Source organism: Thunnus albacares, chromosome 19 (assembly GCF_914725855.1).
Source record: "Thunnus albacares chromosome 19, fThuAlb1.1, whole genome shotgun sequence".
NCBI lineage: Eukaryota > Metazoa > Chordata > Actinopteri > Scombriformes > Scombridae > Thunnus > Thunnus albacares.
The window spans coordinates 29,205,385-29,224,487 of NC_058124.1; the positions used below are offsets into that span (position 1 = coordinate 29,205,385).

The 19,103-nt window shown below is 40.0% G+C and overlaps 3 protein-coding genes across 5 annotated transcripts in view; 1 reads left to right on the forward strand and 2 right to left on the reverse strand.

Moving 5' to 3' along the window:
* LOC122970013 (zinc finger protein 160-like) overlaps nucleotides 1–19,103 on the forward strand; it is a 69,543-nt gene that overhangs the window by 39,232 nt on the left and 11,208 nt on the right.
* LOC122970047 (gastrula zinc finger protein XlCGF8.2DB-like) lies at nucleotides 593–9,379 on the reverse strand. Of its 2 annotated transcripts, none has more exons than XM_044336146.1 (2): nucleotides 8,910–9,379; nucleotides 593–1,759 (listed from the first exon to the last, which is right to left on the reverse strand). In XM_044336146.1, the coding sequence occupies exons 1-2, from the start codon at nucleotides 9,100–9,102 to the stop codon at nucleotides 690–692; spliced, it is 1,263 nt and encodes a 420-aa protein (XP_044192081.1). In that variant the 5' UTR covers nucleotides 9,103–9,379; the 3' UTR covers nucleotides 593–689. The 2 variants fall into 2 exon arrangements, with proteins under 2 accessions (XP_044192081.1, XP_044192082.1); XM_044336147.1 differs by lacking the exon at nucleotides 8,910–9,379 and adding an exon at nucleotides 2,920–3,328.
* The window catches only part of LOC122970029 (gastrula zinc finger protein XlCGF57.1-like), a 47,756-nt gene continuing 32,335 nt past the window's right edge, over nucleotides 3,683–19,103 (reverse strand). Inside the window, exons 2-3 of one of the 3 annotated variants that reach the window (XM_044336120.1) lie at nucleotides 5,718–7,155; nucleotides 3,683–5,190 (exon numbers count right to left, since the gene is read on the reverse strand). In XM_044336120.1, coding sequence (XP_044192055.1) covers nucleotides 5,160–5,190; nucleotides 5,718–7,155 — 1,469 coding nt within the window. In that variant the 3' untranslated portion in view covers nucleotides 3,683–5,159. Of the gene's footprint in view, nucleotides 5,191–5,337; nucleotides 7,156–15,374; nucleotides 16,817–19,103 lie in introns of those variants that run through there. The other 2 variants (XM_044336119.1, XM_044336123.1) reach the window with 2 other exon arrangements.

A 19,103-nucleotide genomic window follows, 5' to 3' on the forward strand; every position in this document is an offset into this window, starting at 1 on the left:
ATGAAAGGAAACCTATAGAACCATTATAGAATACACAAATACAAGCACGTAAGGAAATCAACAGCACAGAGCAGCAGATAATTGGTGGAACAACTCCATAAGATCACGAGTTATGATATTTTTCATTGGTTTTATCACTCTTGAGAAGATTATTTTGAAGAATAGAAGAAATTCATGTTGCATTTGTGGTGGATTTGTGTCATGTGAACTTTTTTCTGGAACTCTTCTAGAAATGTTTCCAGGACAAGGTGACCATATTTTACATTTAGTTTGTGTATGGATTAAACAAACAAGATACAGCATGCTAATTAATGAGCTTCAGAGGTGTTGGTGGATGTATTTCTGGTTGTGTCCCTCTCTTTCTAGCCTTTTGTATCATACTTAACACACAGACATGAGATTGATTGCATTGCATCTGAACATCCCACTCTCAGAAAGAAAACAAATACATTTCTTTGTTAGAATATTTAACTATTCCACTAAGAAATAACAACACAAGAGTTCAAATGTTTGAGGTTTAACATTTAGCTAGAAGATAACCTCTGTGTTTCTGGTTAAATCTGGTCAATAAAACACAAGAAATCGAAACAAATTCATCAATTAGCCTTTATTGTATTACACATTCTTGCCTAGAGCTTGTAAGAAATTCATTTTCAGTTGCTTCAGTGTGTAATTACGTCTCTACAGCTTCATTTAGCACCACTGCTCTCACCAGCACACTCGTGTCTTTTAAACTGTGACTGCCAAGTGAATCTTTTGTCACAAACACTGCAGCTGAACGGTTTCTCCCCAGTGTGAGCCGTCATGTGTCTCGTCATATGTCCCTTTCGTGAAAATCTTTTACCACAAACTGAGCAAATAAAAGGCTTCACCCCAGTGTGTGTTCTCATGTGCTGAACCAAAGTGTGACGCTGAGTGAAACTTGTATTACAAACCGAGCAGGAAAAAGGCTTTTCTCCTGTGTGAATTCGAAAGTGTGCCACCAAATCTGAGCGCTGCCTGAATCTTTTGCTGCAAAGTGAGCAACAAAACGGTTTCTCTCCGGTGTGGACTCTCATGTGTTTGTCCAATGACCAACCATGACTGAAACTGGTGTTACAAACTGAACAGATGAAAGGTTTTTCTCCTGAATGACATCTCATATGAGCAATCAAGTGTTCCCTCCGATTGAAACTTTTACTGCAAAATGAGCAGCTGAATGGTTTTTCTCCTGTGTGACATCTCATATGTCTTTTCAGATTTGTCTTGTGGCCAAATGTTTTTCCGCACTCAGAGCAGATAAATGATTCTTTGTCAATATTATTTACATTATTTTTAACAGAGTTTAAACATGATTCCCTCCTGGTCCAGTCGTCATCACTGACATCAGTCTCAGAAGAGTCTGAAGTCTTGTCATCAGTATCTGGTTGTAAATGTCTATCTGGATGTGAGTTCTTGGCTGGTTCTGATCCTCCACAGTTCTCTCCATCAGCTTCTGTTTCCATCTGTTCAGTTTGTCTTTGATGAAGCTGTGAGGATTGAGGTTTCTCTTCATCATCTTCACTCTTCACAGGGACAGGAGTGAATGTGAACTTGGTGATATCAGCCTCCTCCAGCCCTTGAAGCTGCTCTCCCTCCTGACTGGTCCAGAGTTCCTCCTGTTCCTCTTTAATGTGTGGGGGCTCTGGGTCCTCCTGGTCCAGACTGGAGCTCCACTCCTGCTGCTTAGGGGGAACCTCTTCTTTACTCTCCAACAGCTGCTGGACGTCTGCAGGACAAGCTGAAATACATACACACATATTATGGAAAACAGATGTCATGGCTACACTGAAACCACTGATACCACTACTTCATCTCACAGTGGGGCTGTGTTTAAAAAGGACCAAGACTTCAACACCTGACTCAGAAAATAATCTGTTTCAACACATATATCAGCAAAGATGTCACATGAAACTGAAGTACAGAAATGTTTGAAGTAATTTAGAAACAGAGAGAACTAACAAGTTCATTTTCAGCTGTAAAATGTTCCCTACAGAAAACATCTTGGTCACAAATTCTTAAATTAAAAAACTGAAATTAAAAGTCATTTTTTGTATGCCAAAGCAACATATCTGCTCTGTAAATCAGTTGTTCTTTGTTGTCATTTGAAAAAAAAAAACTGAAACCATAAGGGAAACGTTTATACTTTTTGGTTAACTATGGTCTGCTATAGGTTTGTGTTAATTAGACAGAATACTGTTATTTATCCGTTTACCTTTGTCTTTATTTCAGTACAGCAAATTAATTCTTGGATAAAGTGATAACGTATCATTCTATCATTATTAGAATAGACGGTCACACTGAGCCTGACAGCATCCTGCTACTCAAGAGCCCCACAGACTCTGAACAACAACCTGCGTTAGCTTTCCTGCTCAAGTCTCCTTCTTATCTAACTTACAAACATGATCACACATCTTGTCCTGCAAAAGGTTATTTTTCACTGCAAATATATACATATATATATATTGGAAACACTGGAAACAGGAAACTGATGGTGTCATCTTGTTTTGTCCACAACCCAAAGATACTCAGGTTACTCTCATAGAGGACTAAAGAACCCAGAAAATATCACATTCATGAAGCTGGAATCAGATAATTGGGACATTTATTCTTTTTTCATTGTCATTTAAAATGACTCAAAACAATTAATCAATTATCAAAATAGTTGGCGATTAATTGAATATTTGGCAACTTATCAGTTATTATCGACTAATGGTTGCACCTCCATGGTCTGACCCTAAATTAGTTTGTTTGCCTGCTTCAGGGTATATCTATTAGAAAATAATGAGTTAATTAATAGCTGAAACTGTCAGTTGTCTGTGTGAAAGCTTGTTAAGTGAAACGTGTTTGTCGATGAGAAATAAAGTCACAATCACAATTTAACCGTTTCATCGTCATTACCGTAAACTTCGGAGTACTTTGGCTCCACCGGTGAGGACGCTCTCAGTATTTGGACATTAGACATTTTCACACAATGACAGAAACTTTTTCTCCTGTGTAAAAACTCAGTTTGGTCTCCATCAGACTGTCACTAAGCTGCTGCTGAGCTCCGGCCCCGCTCCGGCTAACAAGCTAAGCTAACTGCAGACGCCTGTGCGCTGCGACGAGAATCATTATAAACAGCTCAGAGTTCATTTATCCGCATCTGAGGAGGCTCCGATGGTGCATATCTGTTGTATGTTAGAGACACTTTCGAAAGAGAGAAACGCGACTCTGCTGCTGACTATACACGCTATCCTGCTCATACAGTGTAAAGTTAGCCGTAGTAAAGACGTTCATCCTTCTTCTTCTTCTTCCTCTTTGAGGTTTAACGGCAGCTTGCATCCTTGGTGTTATCTTTACTGCCATCTTGTGGACTTAGTTAACTCCTACATCAGATTTTTCAACCCTATTATCTTGACACTTCCTGCCTTGTCCACTTCCACCACACTACAGTAACGTTATACCCTTTAAAGCTGCTCCTTTCAGCCCCGACCTCTTCATTCCCTCCATCGTGTCCTTTCTGAGCTATATTTCCTGCAGTTAACAAGTACATGTTCTACTGTTTCCGGTACCTGACAACGTTCACAAAGTCCAGTTGGATACGTCTCTATAATGTGTCAAAGTCAAAGTGTTTTATTTGACAAATGCAAAGTGTAACACATGGTCATCCTGAGCAGTGAACTTCAAGAGACATGGCAAGCTACTTAGTAGGTATAAGAAAAAAAATCTAATTATCAGGAAAATCACAAATAAGGGCAAGAATAGCAAAAGTATACATACTATAACAATATAGTACGCTGTGATATAAAACCTGAATGATTTGTCAATTATCAAAACTGCTGGCAATAAATATGCTTTCAGTCAACTAATTAATTGACTGATCATTTCAGCCCGCTTTCCTGTCATCATCCTCATAATAAATACCAATCAACCAGACTGTAACGTCAAACACTAATTAACTTTTTATTCATGTTAACTGTATCAGTTCACACAAACAAAATTAATAAGAAATTAACAATCAAACTTCACAATCAAAAGATTAAAAGCTCTTTACAGTCTGTGAAAAAAACATTTAATACAAAATACATATTTAACAGATTACCAGAATATATTGATCATCTCTTTGAAGGAGTCCAGCGCTGCAGGACTGTTTTCATTTACATAAACTCCAGTCTTCTATAAAGGCACACAGAACACATTTAGCTTCATAAATACCATGTAATTCACACAGAATATTAGCAAAACACAAGAATGATTAACGTTACTTAAACACTGACCATCAGTTTATCAATCTAGTTTTTGTTTCTTTCTCTCTTTACATTGCCCTGGGCTGGATCTGTTGCAATTATTTTGATATTGGTGCTGATACGATATCAGAGTTCCAGTACAGTAAATTAAAGACAACATCTCAGTGTGTCAGTTAATGTTGTCTGAGCACAAACAACCAAAACAGGAACTAATAAGTAAAGCATTGTGAGGACTTCAAGTTGTGATTTAAATTAGGAAATATCTGAAAAATCATCTAAAAAATGAAGAAACTGACCAAATATTCAATTACAAATTTTAACACTCATTTCTACTGATAAATTTTGGTTCTACTCTAGTACTGAGGTTCAGTTCTGTCCTTTTTGACATGCTTTCAGTGCCAGACTGACCTTAAAATTCCTATAACGCTGTCTGTTTCAGTCTGCCAATAAGAATAAGCTTAGTGCAGCAATAACTGTAGTCTCAAGTCCTAAAGTGACCAATCATAAATTGTTTTTTCGAGGAAATCTTGGACCACAAACTGGGAGACTAAGCAGGAGGGATAAATGTCAACATTTATCTCGTTACATACATTTATTTCTTATAGGCCTTCCGATTAAACATAATTATTAGTCTTTCTTTCTTTAATCAATCAAGTCCATCAGCAGATATAACAGCTGCATGAGTCTAATGTTTTACCTGCGAGACTCGTGTTTGAATGATGTTGTTTATCATTTGTGATGTGAAGACATCAGATTTCCACATTCAGAAAAATAAAAAGTGCACCCTAGTGTTAGTTTAGTAATAAAATCCTGATTGACTGCTGACCGAGCTGTCGGCCGAAGAGTCGATCACACCGAACAGTAGAGGAGAAGGCGGTGAAGACGCTGGTACAGGTCTGTTTAAACTGGAGTTCAGTCAACTTCACTGCATTTAAAATCGGAGCTAAGAGCATAAGAGATGGAGCAGAAATACAGTTGCTCTGTCATCAATCAATCATTTAGAGACAAGAATCAGTAAGTTTGTATAATGATGTGGCCAAAAACAACAAAGACAGTGATTTCACTGACAAAATGTGAGTCGACTCAGCCGTACTTAACAGTTTTTCGTTATTTATCACAGACATACATTCATCTCCATCTAAAACATGTAATACACTCATTACACACATTTTTTTTTTTGTGAACACTCCCTCATGGGATTATTGAGTTTTCTTCGTCATAACAGAAAAAACTTTTACTACCTTTAGACTGAGTTGCATCAACAAAGATTAATATAATCTAAGATTAGTTCGATTAAGACTTTAGCAAAACTAGGTTTAAAATGAGTAAATCCAGATATAAAATTAAGCAGAGCTCTAAAAATGAATCCTTGTTGGTAAAACCCAGCCTTAGAGAAGCCAAATTATTTCTTCCTGATGTTACATATACTGTATAATTTACAGAGGCTTCATTATTTCCCAGGAATTATACCTGACTGAGTTTATCAAGGGTGTTCTGAAAGGTTCCTGCACATCAGCATCACTGATCTCAAAGTTCCTGGCTGGTTCTGATCCTCCACCGTTCTCTCCGTCAGCTTCTGTTTCCGTCTGTGGAGTTGAGCTGCAGACTGTTTGAAACTGTGACGACTCACCAACACAGTGGTGTTGTCTGACCTGTGCCGGCCAGGTGAATCTTTTGTGACAAACTCTGCAGCTGAACGGTTTCTCTCCCGTGTGGAGTCGTACATGTTGTGTCAGACCTTCCTTCCGTACGAAGGCTTTACCACAAAACGGACATTTAAAGGATTTCTCCCCTGTGTGGATTTTCATGTGAACTGCGACATATCCTCGACTGGAGAAACGTTTATTACATATCAAACAGCTGTAAGGCTTCTCTCCTGAGTGAACTCTCATATGTTTCTGCAGATACTCTTTGCAGTCAAATATTTTACCACACTCAGAGCAGTAAAATTTTTTCTTGCCAGAATTACATCTTTCAGGGACTGTATTATTTTTCTCCATTTTTAAACCTGGCAGGGGCTCCATGGTCTCCTCACAGGCGTGATCAATGACTTTAGGGTCACGTTCAGAACAGTTTGAAGACTTGTCATCAGCATCTGGTTTTAAATGTCTATCTGGATGTGAGTTCCTGGCTGCTTCTGATCCTCCGCAGTCCTTTCCTTCAGCTTCAGTTTGAAACTGTGATGACTCACCAACACAGTGGTGTTGTTTGACCTGTGCCTGCCAGGTGAATCTTTTGTGACAAACTCTGCAGCTGAATGGTTTCTCTCCTGTGTGGAGCCGTACATGTTGTGTCAGACCTTCCTTTCGTACGAAGGCTTTACCACAAAACATACATTTGAAGGATTTCTCCCCTGTGTGGATTCTCATGTGTCTATTCAGACACTTCTTATATTGAAATATTTTACCACACTCAGAGCAGTTATATTGTTTCTTGACGGTATTACATCTCATATCACTAACAAGGACTTTATAATTGTTCACAGAGTTTAAATCTGGCTGAGGTTCACTGGTTTCTGTCCAACCATCATCTCTGACTTCAGAACAGTCAGAAGTCCTGTCGTCAGTATCTGCTTGTAAACGTCTATCTGGCTCTGGGTTCCTGACTTCTTCACCTCCCACTGAGTCTTTGTTCTCCTCAGTTTGTCTTTGTTGAAGCTGTGAGGACTGAGGTTTCTCTTCAACATCTTCACTTGTCACAGGGACAGGAGTGAATGTGAACTTGGTGATATCAGCCTCCTGCAGCCCTTGAAGCTGCTCTCCCTCCTGACTGGTCCAGAGTTCCTCCTGTTCCTCTTTAATGTGTGGGAGCTCTGGGTCCTCCTGGTCCAGACTGGAGTTCCACTCCTGCTGCTCAGGGGGAGCCTCTTCTTTACTTCCAAACAACTGCTGGACATCTGCAGGAAACACTGAAATACAGAAATACACATTATGGGGAACCATGTGTATTTGTCCTGACCCATTAGGTACAGGATGTTCGGTTCGATACGCTCTGTGACTCATTACTGTTAAAACAGTTTAATAATCCACTTACTCCAACGTGTGGAACAGTAATTCTAGAGTGCGAGTTCCACCTGGAATGTTTGTGGACAAAACAAGATATCTGAGGTCATCTTGGACTTTGGCAGTGTTTCCCCAATATTCATTCTGCAGCAGCGCACCAACGCTGCAAAATTAAGAGCACCACTGCCAAAATTTCACACGATCATTAATATCAATGGGCTACTACTGATTTAAACTCACACACTGTGTGAGCAAGATCACACCCTACATTACCATGGGATTGTTTTGAGTCATCCTCCCTCTCCTTATTCTTCAAAGGACATCCACATGAAAGGTACTGTTGTAAGAGTAGCGTAGCTCCGTTGAGGAATAGGGCAGTGCGTAATGTGTGCGCATAGCGAGTGTGCGGTTGAGCGAACGGCAGAAAAAGTGGCGGTGAATGCGAGCGGATTAGCGGAAAAGGTTAGCATTAAGTTTTCAATATGGCAGTAAATGTACAGTACAGGCCACTGTGTGTCAGTTAATAAATGCTGCAGCTTCTCAAGACCAAGAAAAGACTCATCTATTGAAGGGGGTTAGCCCAGAAGTTAGCAACAATGCACTAACCTGACCAGGCTCACTTAAGGTGGACTGACCTTTAAGGTGGACCAGCAGTTCTCGTGTTCCGCTCTTAAACAGAGAATGGAGAAATGTCTGGCTGCTGAACTCCACAGCTGATTGAGAGTCCTCTCTATGACCAAGAAAGTGGATCATATCACTCCAGTTCTCAGATCTTTACACTGGCTTCCTGTCTGTCAGATAACTGATGTCAAAATACTGCTTTTGGTTTATAAAGCACTGAATGGTTTAGGGCCAAAATATATTTCTGATCTGCTGCTAAGTTATGAAGCATCCAGACCTCTCAGGTCATCTGGGACAGGTCTGCTACACTGCACCGTAACTTTTATTCTTGTATTTTATATCTGTCTTATTCTATTTTAGCTTCTTTTTGTTTTCTTTTCTCTCAGCACTTTAATGACTGTTTCTAACTGCATTTAAATGGTGAGTTTCTTTTGTCTCATTTGAACTGTCTTGTTGCTTATTGTCCTATATAAATACACCTGCTTTGCCTTTTTATTGTTGGTCAAACAACAAGTCATTGGATCAATGATCAACATTTTCTGACATTTTATGGACCAATCGAGAAAATAATCAACAGATTACTCAACAATGAAAAAAATCATTAGTTGCAGTCCTATTCTGGATTAATCTACAACAATTTTCTCATTTAATCGACAGGCTGTTTGTTCTATAAATCATCATAAAACAATGTAAAATGCTCATCACAACATTTTACAGCCCCGAACCTCCAAAATATTCAATTTACTATCATAAGACCAAAAAAGCAGCAAATTGAACCCAACACGATCAAATATTTGGTATTTATACTCGATAACGATTAACTGATGATCAGAATAGTTGGTGATTAATTTTTCTGTGGATTGACTAATGAAATTATCTGATCATTGCAGTTTTGAAGTATTTTACTCGTAGACAAGCTTTACAGTTGTGTTTAAACATAAATTAAACCTAAAAGTACAAACCCTGCTGCATACTGTAATATCGGCTCAGGTTAAACTGAGTGTGATCAGAGTGAGAATAAGATGTAAAGGGAACAAACCTGCTCTGTGCAGCTGAAGTTGAGGGTTGAAAACAGCGTCCAGTAGTTTGCGTTGTCGCTCGTTCTCCTCTTTGGATCGAGAAAGTTCCTCCTCGTACTCTGCTATCGATCTTTCAAACAGCACAAATATCTCTTCAGCAGCCGCAGTTAGTCGCTGCGTCACCGACGCTCTCAGCATTTGGACTTTAGACATTTTAACACGATGACAGAAACTTTTTCTCCGTCAGAAACTCAGTTTGGTCTCCATCAGACTGTCAGTCTGCTGCTGAGCTCCATCAGTTTATTTACAGCTAACATGCTAAGCTAACTTCAATGTCCTTGTGGGCTACCGGGAGATAAATCAGAGGTGAAACATCGTGAACAGCACAGACAGGTTTATCCAGACATGATGGTTCATTCAGACACTTTCTGAAGAAGAAATAGAGCAGGACTCTGCTAATAAGCAACCATTTTGATAAAGAAAATAACTTCCGGCTTTTATTCTTCTTCTTTGTGTTTATTGGCGGATCGTGAACCAGCTTCAAAGCGGCAAATCGCCACCTGCTGTATCGATGTGTGTAGAGTCAAGACATTACATCGACTGAATACTGATTGGTCTATAGAAATATGAAGAAAATATAAAGTATTAAGAAAATACCATTTAAAAGATAAATAAATAAAAATTACACCCTATTTCCCTGCCTGCATTATTCAGCCTATCACCCCCTTCTGATTTCCCTGAAGTGAAGTCTTGACCTGAACTCAGTAATGATTTTAAACTCTATTCCTGTCCTGCCTCATTAGGGATGTTAAAATGAAAGGTTCAAGGTGTGTAGGAATGTGGATGGAGGCGAGATCACTTGGCAAATGGAGGGCAAAGGGGGACACTGAGGCCGAGAATGTTGGACACTCATGAGCTCAGACCAGAATGATTGATTGTATGAGCAGAGCCAGAATGCATGAATATGGTCATCAATGGAGTCTGGGCAGTGAGAGCGTTTGCCATTATCGGTGAATCTCATAAGGTGAAGCTATATTATATTTACATCCAAACCTTCCAGAATGTTATACCACTTTTCCCCATTTTACTCCCATGTGGAATGAAAACCTGCATGACCAAACCTTAACTGTGTAATGATCGCCTTCTCTCTGCGATTATGACATCCTCCTTTAAACTGACATTAACTGACTTGTGTATCCTATAATAATGTCTCCCTTTCTGGTCTGTGTCTCATTCCTTCTGCCAGGCATTAATTATGGCTGCACTATGTCACAGTTTCTGGTGTTTTGACCAAGACTGAATGTTTTTATTTATTCATTTAATTATCTCTGCCACCACATGGGTCATCTGTGTGATTTGTTGATATGGTCTCAATATATAAATGTCAGTATCTAAATATATAATTTATTTTTATTATGCACATGCACTGTTTACTTTTTTAAAATTTTTTATTCATGTATCTATTTTTATTTGTAAATGTAGCCTTGCTATTTTGAATCTGCTTTTTTCGGGTTTTTTGGGGTTTTTTAGGAAGAAATTTCATGTTATATTGTTATAAATAAAGTTTTATAAAAAGGCTAATAATGGCTGTGGGATCTATTTGTCTTAATTAATTCATTTTTATCTATAGAGCAGTGAGGATCTACAACATCAGCGAAAGGGTCTGAAGTCAAATCAAATCAAATCAGATTTATTTATAAAGCACATTCAAAAACTATCACAGTTGACCAAAGTGCTGTACAATAAGATGTCAAGAATAAATTAAAACAACACAACAGGGTAACATCAAACAAGAAACAAGAACAAATAGAATACAAATAATAGTAGAACACTGGGTTTTAACGACAGTCAAAGGCCCAAGCGAACAAGTGAGTCTTTAGTTTGGCCTTAAAAGTGTCTCGGGAAGGGGAACACTTAATTCCAAGAGGTAAGCTGCTCCAAAGTTTTGGGGCAGCTACAGCAAATGCATTGTCACCCCTCAGCCGCGATCGAGGGACAGCGATCAACAGTTGGCCAGAGGATCTCAGAGATCTGCTGTTGTGAAGGGGGCAGATGAGCTCCGAGATGTACTGGGGCGCCAGGCCATGTAGAGCCTTAAAAACAAATAAAAGTACCTTAAACTCAGTCCTATACTTGACTGGTAACCAATGCAGGGAGGCCAGTATAGGTGTGATGCTGTCTCTCTTCCTTGTGCCAGTTATCAGCCGAGCAGCAGCGTTCTGTACTAGTTGCAAATGAGACAGGGATGACTGGCACCCAAATAAAGGGCATTGCAGTAGTCCAGACGGGAGGAAATCAGAGCGGTTGTGACAGTCTTCAAGTCGTTGACTGAGAGAAGTGGTTTCCATTTGGCAATGTTTCGTAGGTGGAAATGACAACCTTGGACAACAGAATTAATTTGTTTATCAAATTTTAGAGCCGAATAAAAAATAACACCAAGATTTCTGGCATGAGAATGAAGGTAAGGGGCCAGGGGCCCTAAGAGATTAGCTATACCCCCACTGGAGTCAGAGGGACCGAATAAAACCACTTCAGTCTTACTAGCATTTAACTGAAGATAGTTTTGTGTCATCCAATTTTGTATATCCAGGACGCAGTCAAGAAAGAATGCTGTTTTTATTGCCAACCCCTTCAAGTTCACCAAGGAGTTGCTGGGACAGAAGCACAGTGGAAGCCTGCTCAGAGGAAGACATAGACCAAACATCTGAAGCAGACATGCAGCAATACTGAAAGACAGTAGGAGTTGGGAGAGTGCAACATCCTGATAGACCCCCATGAACCAGAAGAGCAGTTCGAGATGTCAGAGCTCCAGCTAAAGGAATTCAGAGAGCTCGTCTGTAAAGCAAGGGTAAGCTCTGCTCCAGGACCAAGCAGCACCTCATACAAAGTGTCAAGAACTGTCCCCAACTCCTGCTGCATCTGTGGAAGATGCTGTGAGTCTTCTGGGGATGGGGGAAGATACCAGAACAGTGAAGAGTGGCTGAAGGGGTGTGGATCCCAAAGGAGGAAAACTCCAACCAGACAGACCAGTTCCGAATCGTCTCCCTGCTGTGTGTCAAGGCAAAGATCTTTTTCAGTGTCATTTCCAATCAGCTGTGCACATACCTGACCAAGAACACCTACAATGATACATCAGTCCAGAAGGGTGGCATTTCAGGGAGGCCAGGCTTTCTGATGCACACTAGTGTGGTGACACAGCTCATCAGGGAGGCCAGAACGAACAAGGGTAACCTGGCAGTGTTGTCACTCAATCTGGCAAATGCATATGGCTCCATCCCACACAAGCTGGTGCAGCTCACACTAATCAAACTTCACATCCCCAGCAGAATCAGAGACCTCATCACTGATTACTACAGCAACTTCTGGGTGAGGGTCTCTTCAGGAGCAATTACATCAAGCTGGCACAAGGTGGAGATCGGCATCATCACAGGATGCACTATCTCCGTAAAGCTGTTCTCCTTAGCCATGAACATGCTCATGAAGTCTGCTGAACCAGAGTGTACAGGTCCAGGATGAATTCCGCTAAACAGCAACCACCCATCAGGGAATTCATGGATAATTTAAGAGTCACCACAGAATCAGTAACCAGGCTGCCAGTGCATTCTGCAGGGGCTTGAAAAGCTTGTGGAACGGGCCTGGATGCGTTTCAAACCAGCCAAATCAAGATCCATGGTGCTGAGGAAAGGAAATGTGGAGGACAAATTCCGGTTCAACACTGCAGGCGCAGCCATCCCAACCATCACAGAGAAGCCAGTCAAGAGCTTAGATAAGATTTTTGACGGCTCTCTGAGGGACACGGCATCCACCCAGTCGACCTGCACCAATCCTTTCCATTGTGAATGAATTCATTGGAGGGTTAGTGTCTGTATATACTTTATTGGGAACAAAAATCTGTTAAATTCAGTCGAAACATTCCTGCTAATGTGAGGAAACATTACTTTTCAATGATGAAAGGAGTTTGGATACTGACTTTGAATATAAGTAAGAACATTTCTGATATGAGAATTATTACAAGGACATTCCTCAAGATCCTTTCCACAAAGTCACAGTTTAGGAATCAGCCTGAGAAAGCTTCATATAATAACAGCACTTTAATGAGAGACATCAATTTAGTGGATATACTTCAAGTACTCTGAGAACGGTCTAATCCTCTCTGTTGGATGAACTCTTCATAAGTAGCGAGATCCCCCGTTTCATTTAAAGGTTCAGAAATAAACACAATACCTTGGTCCTTAAAAATGGGGTCTTATTTTTGTATACATGTTGATTGTTCCATCACATACGTGTGAAGTGGGAATGTGTTACATGGTGTTAGATAACATCTGCTGCTTGTTGTCATGTATTGTGATTTATGGCCTTTTACTGACACCTGCTGTCAAGAATACCACATTACATGTAAGAGTCACTAGAGGTCACACTTGCTGTGGAAGGTTTAATAAATCAGCCACCGCTGCACTGACAAGTCTGTGTCTGTCTAATTACTGTTGTGACTTGTAGTAAAAATTGGAATAATACTGAAGAAGACACACTTGTGACCAGCGTGTGTCTGCTTTCTATCAAATATCTGACCTGTTTTACAATATAAATTACAATGTGAAGGACCACCAGAGCTGGAAGAAAATGAGAGACCCTCTTCTACAACAGTCTTATAAACATATTGACATCTATTAGTAACCACAGAAACACTATTTAGATCAGTTCTTCTTCTTTAAGATCAGAAAGTTTTTGTGATCCAACGAAGCCCTTTTCATACAAAGACTTGTTTTCATACCTGCCAGTTTTCTGTCACATGGACCTATTTTTGTGTGACAAGCTGGTTCCAACTTATATTATTGATAATTAATAAATTAACATAAAAGTGAATATCCCTAATTATGGCAAATCATTAATAATGTAATTTGTAATAATCAGACCAACGCAGCTGGAATATTAACAATTAGATCATTAAGGCTCACTCACACACTTTATTTCCTGACGTATCGTAAAATATTCCACAGAGCTCCTTGTCTCACTGTTAATGATACACAATACTATTCACTTTATTCAGTTAATTTTATTTCAAGATCATAGTTCATGACAAAAAAACATGAAAGATCATAGAAGGAAAAGCAAACAGTATAAAACTGTTTCCAAACTTTAAAAAACAGCATCTATATTACACACAACTGTAATCATCACTGTCACTATCAACTCCTGACATGAATATTTTTTGAAAACCCTTAATATATGGATGAATTCATTCATATATTTAACATTAAAATTCTGAACAAATTATAAAACACCTTTTTTAATTTCATGACTACATTGAGAAGATGGAGCTCCGTCGTCTTATTAAACCTTTCAGTTAAATCTCATTTCTTCCTGGTTCTCGTATGTATTTAGACTTTCCTTAATTACTCAACTTTTTTGGCCAGTTCAAGCACAATCACCAAAAGCAGTCAGTTTGGCTTGTGTGTCTTTTAACATTACTGTTGACCAATTTGTGTTGATAGTCATTTCAATTTTAAAATCTTCTTGAGCACTTACTGCTGTTAATACCACAAACACACAGTACTATTTATAGTGAAACTCAGTCGATTAAAAAAAAAAGACATCACCAGGAAAAACCTTTGCCATAAACAGTAACACGTTTGTAGACATTTCCTCTTGTGTGAAATAAACACAAGTGACTGAAAAATTTCCCTCCTGGATGAGTTCAATAACACATGAGAAAAAAGAAAGTTTTTAAGCCAGTATTACAACCATAGACTGTATAAAAATATGGACGTCGTTACCGTGACGTCACCCGTTGGTTTCTGAAGAGCAGTTTTGAAGCTCAAAGTGAGCCGCTACGGTCGTCGCCATCTTGGCAGTGCGTGACGCTGCCTAACTCCCAGCCAATCAAAAATGGGCAAAGAGGCGGGCCGAATGGCTGAAACAAGCCACCTAGCGGCTGGTGGACCTGTCACTCAAAGCAGCCATGTCCTTCATTATGCAGAACTTTACAGCTTAATAAAATTTAAACGGGTGAGTTATAAAAAAATTCACCCCCCGTACAGTTGTCATGAAAGAGGAACTTATCAACAGAGACCAAAACCGTTTTTTGTACCAGGCTGTAAACATGGGGGTCTATGGGGATTGACTCGCTTTTGGAGCCTCAAGTGGCCATTCAAGGAACTGCAGTTTTTGGCTTCATTTTACAGCCTCGGAGGTTGACGCTTGGTCACATCCCATATCACTTAAAAGGAAAACATATGATGTCTAAACCTGACTGAGGTTCACTGGTCTCCTTCCAATAATAATCATTGTCTACGGTTCAGGAAAGTCTGAAACCTTGTCAGCATTAACTGGTTGTAAATGTCTATCTGGATGTGAGTTCCCAGCTGGTTGTGATCCTCCACAGTCCTCTCCATCAGCTTGTTTCAATCCGTTTCAGTTGAGGACTGGCATACTGAGGACTCATCAACACACTTGTGTCTTTTGAACTGTGTAGACTGGCTGAATCTTTGGTAGAAAATACTGCAATAAAACTGTTTCCCCCCCTTTGTGGACAGCCAGGTAGCTTGACAGATGTACCTTTTGTATAAATAGTTGTAGCACAAACTGAGCAGCTAAAGGGTTTCTCTTGAATGGATTCTCATGTGTCTCTGCAGATTTCCCTTTTTATTAAATCTAAAACAACAAAAGGAGCAGCTAAATGGCTTCTCTCCTGTGTGGATTCTCATGTGTCCCTGGAGATATCTTTTGAAACCAAATTGTTTACCACATACAGAGCAGCTAAATGTCTTCTCCCCTGTGTGAATTCTCATGTGTAGCTGCAGAGTTACCTTCCGGTTGAATCTTTTACCACAAACTGAGCAACTAAATGGTTTTTCTCCTGTGTGAATTCTCTTATGTCGCCTAAGAGACCCCTTGCATACAAATCTTTTACCACAAACTGAGCAACTAAAGGGTTTCTCTCCTGTGTGAGTTTTCAGGTGGTACTCCAGACCTGACTGAGTAAAAGATTTACCACAAACTGAGCAACTGAAAGGTTTCTCTCCTGTGTGAATTGTCATATGTCTTCTAAGAGACCCCTTGCATACTAATCTTTTACCACAAACTGAGCAACTAAAGGGGTTCTCCCCTGTGTGAATTCTCATATGCCTCCTAAGAGACCCCTCACATACAAATCTTTTACCACAAACTGAGCAACTGAAAGGTTTCTCCCCTGTGTGAATTCTCTGGTGTATGATCAGGTGTCCCTTTTGGCTAAATTTTTTATCACACTCGGAGCAGCTAAATGATTTCTTGCTAGTATTACAACTCATTTGAGACTTTAAATCTGACTGAGGTTCACTGGTCTCCTTCCATTCATCACTGTCGTCAGTATCAGTCGCAGAAGAGTTTGAAATCTTGTCATCAGTATCAGGTTGTAAATGTCTATCTGGATGGGAGTTCCTGGCTGGTTCTGATCCTCCACAGTCCTCTCCATCAGCTTCTGTTTTCATCTGTTCAGTTTGACTTTGATGAAGCTGTGAGGACTGAGGTTCACTGGTCTCCTTCCATTCGTCACTGTCATCAGTGTCCGCTTCAGAGCAGTCTGAGGTCTTGTCATCAGTATCTGGTTGTAAAAGTCTATCTGGATGTGAGTTCCTGGCTGGTTCTGATCCTCCACAGTCTTGTCCATCAGCTTCTGTTTCAATCAGTTCAGTTTTTCTTTGATGAAGCTTTGAGGACTGAGGTTTCTCTTCATCATCTCCAATTGTCACAGGGACAGGAGTGAAGGTGAACTTGGTGATATCAGCCTCCCCCAGCCCTTGAAGCTGCTCTCCCTCTTGACTGGTCCAGAGTTCCTCCTGTTCCTCTTTAATGTGTGGGGGCTCTGGGTCCTCCTGGTCCAGACTGGAGCTTCTCTCCCGCTGCTCTTCTTCACCAACAATCACTTTTCGCACATCTAAAGGTAAAGCTGAAACAGACAGACAACTATTAATGTAAACACATGAACTGTTCAATGAAGCTTGATAACCATATTTTATGTTTAAGGTACCGTGTGGAGTTTTCAAACACTGGTAGTGTTATGGGGTGATATTTTCATGAGTGGGTGACAAAACTAGAGTAAATCAAATCAAGTGGATATTTTCCAAAAGTAGTCTTTTTTTTAAAGAAAAAGTGTAGAGCTGCAATAATTGGTTGATTAATCCATTGATCTTCAACCATTAAGTTAATTGGTGCATTTTTTGATAATTGGTTAATTGCTTTGAGTAATCAAAACTCTCTGACTCCAGATTCTTAAATGTGAATATTTTCTGGTTTCTTTAGTCGTCTATGACAGTAATCAAAACAAGACAGTTGACGTCACCTTGGACTTTTCTTCATTATCTGCCATTTTATGGCCCAAACAACTAAACAATTAATCGTGAATATAATCAACAGATTAATCGAACATAATTGTTAGTTGAAATCTTAGTTAACAGTTAAATAAATGGACATTCAGTTAAGGGCTCTGATTAATGAGTATTTAAGTAATTGAAATAAGACTATGTTTACATTAAGCCAGCTCAATTTTGAAACAGCATTTTTAAGCAAAAAACGACATGGAGATTCAGCTCATTTCTGCAAGTATCTCTGTCCACATTAAAATGCCAAAATGGGTAAAAGAAGCTGGAATCAGAAAATTAAATGTCAAAATTCTCTGTCTCCAGCCTTTTAAATGTTTTCTGGTTTCTTTAGTCCTCTATGACAGTAAGTACATAAATATTGATACTACTACTACTGCTAATAATAATATTCAGTCATCCCCCATACCTCCTCTCACCTCTGAAGGCCAGGACATCCCCATTTCCTCCTCAGTCACTAATCTGGGTGTTAGGTTTGACCCACAGCAGACTTTTGATAACCATAAAAGAAATCTATGCCAAATCTCTTTCTACCATCTCAAAATCATCTGTAAACTCCAGCCCTGTCTAACCCTGTCAGATCCAGAGAAACTTGTCCATTTCTTTATCTCTTCCAGACTGGACCACTGTGCTCCTCACAGGGATCCCTGGTAGGAGCATCCAGGAGCTCCAGTCCATTCACAACAGAGCTGCCGGGATCCTGATGAGAGTGAAAACACGTCAATACTGTTATCATTGCACTGGCTCCCTGTCCTCTTCAGGATGGACTACAAAGTCCTGCTACTCACATACAAATCCATCACAAACCTCCATCCGCACGCTCAGATCTGCCAGCAGCTTGCTCCTCCGGGCCCGCAGGGCTCCGTACCACGGCCCCCCCAGTACTAAGCTCCGCATCATGGGGGACCGAGCCTTCTGTTCGGCTGCACCACACTTGTTCAAAGGCCTAATAACCTTTTTTTTTTATCTTAACTCTTGAAGTCTTTGTTGTGTGTTCTATGTTATTAATACTGTAGCACTTTGAGTTTCACTATGAATGAAAAGTCCGGTACAATTTTAAATATCAATATCTTTGACTAATCGTTGCAGCTGTCATTCAGCTCTTCAGTCTTCAGTTTAGATGGGCTGTACAGAGCTAATAATATCAGAGTAAACTGTGTATGGTTTGCTTAATTTAAAACTCTTAATAACTGCAGTTGTTAGTTGTTGGTTCGTATCTTTCGGCCTTTAACATGAGCTAACTGCGGCTAACAGCCTGTACGGAGGGTTTAGCTGCTAGCGTTAGCTTAGCACTGACTCCCGGCCACATTAACAGAGTATTAACACGTTTCCAGCAACATAAAGACAACAAACCTGCTTTTCGCAGCTTTTTATCGGGTTTTAAAACCTCGTCCAGCAGCCTGCGGTGTCGGCGGTGGATCTCCTCTTCATACTCGGTTATTGTTTTCTCAAAATGTCCAAATATCTCCTCCACAGCCGCAGTTAGCCGCTGCTGGACGAAAACCTTCAGACCCTGAAGGCTGCACATTTTACACACAGCTCAGAAAATACTAATACTGGCGCTTTTCTGCTGTTATTAGGGGGTGTGTAAACCAAACTCTGTTCCCACTGCAATGCCTGATCAATACACACGATTACTTCCGGGTAATATTTCAAAAATTAAAGTTGATGACAGACCCGAATCCGCCCACTCATATCAAAATAAAACATCTTCCCATTTAGGAGAATCTAAAAAACAAACAAACTGAAGCATCAGTGTTAGAGCAGCATGTTACTGTTGTAGCTGCTGGAGGTGGAGCTAGTTTACACTACTTTATATACAGTTAGCTAGTTTAGTCCAGTGGTTCCCAACCTAGG

Bases quoted from the DNA above. Each gene is read 5' to 3' on its own strand.
- LOC122970047 (XM_044336146.1), bottom strand. From the start codon at position 9,102: ATGTCTAAAGTCCAAATGCTGAGAGCGTCGGTGACGCAGCGACTAACT. The intron at 1,760-8,909 runs GTTTGTTCCCTT...TATGTATTTCAG, and splicing joins ACTTCAGCTGCACAGAGCAG to CTTGTCCTGCAGACGTCCAG.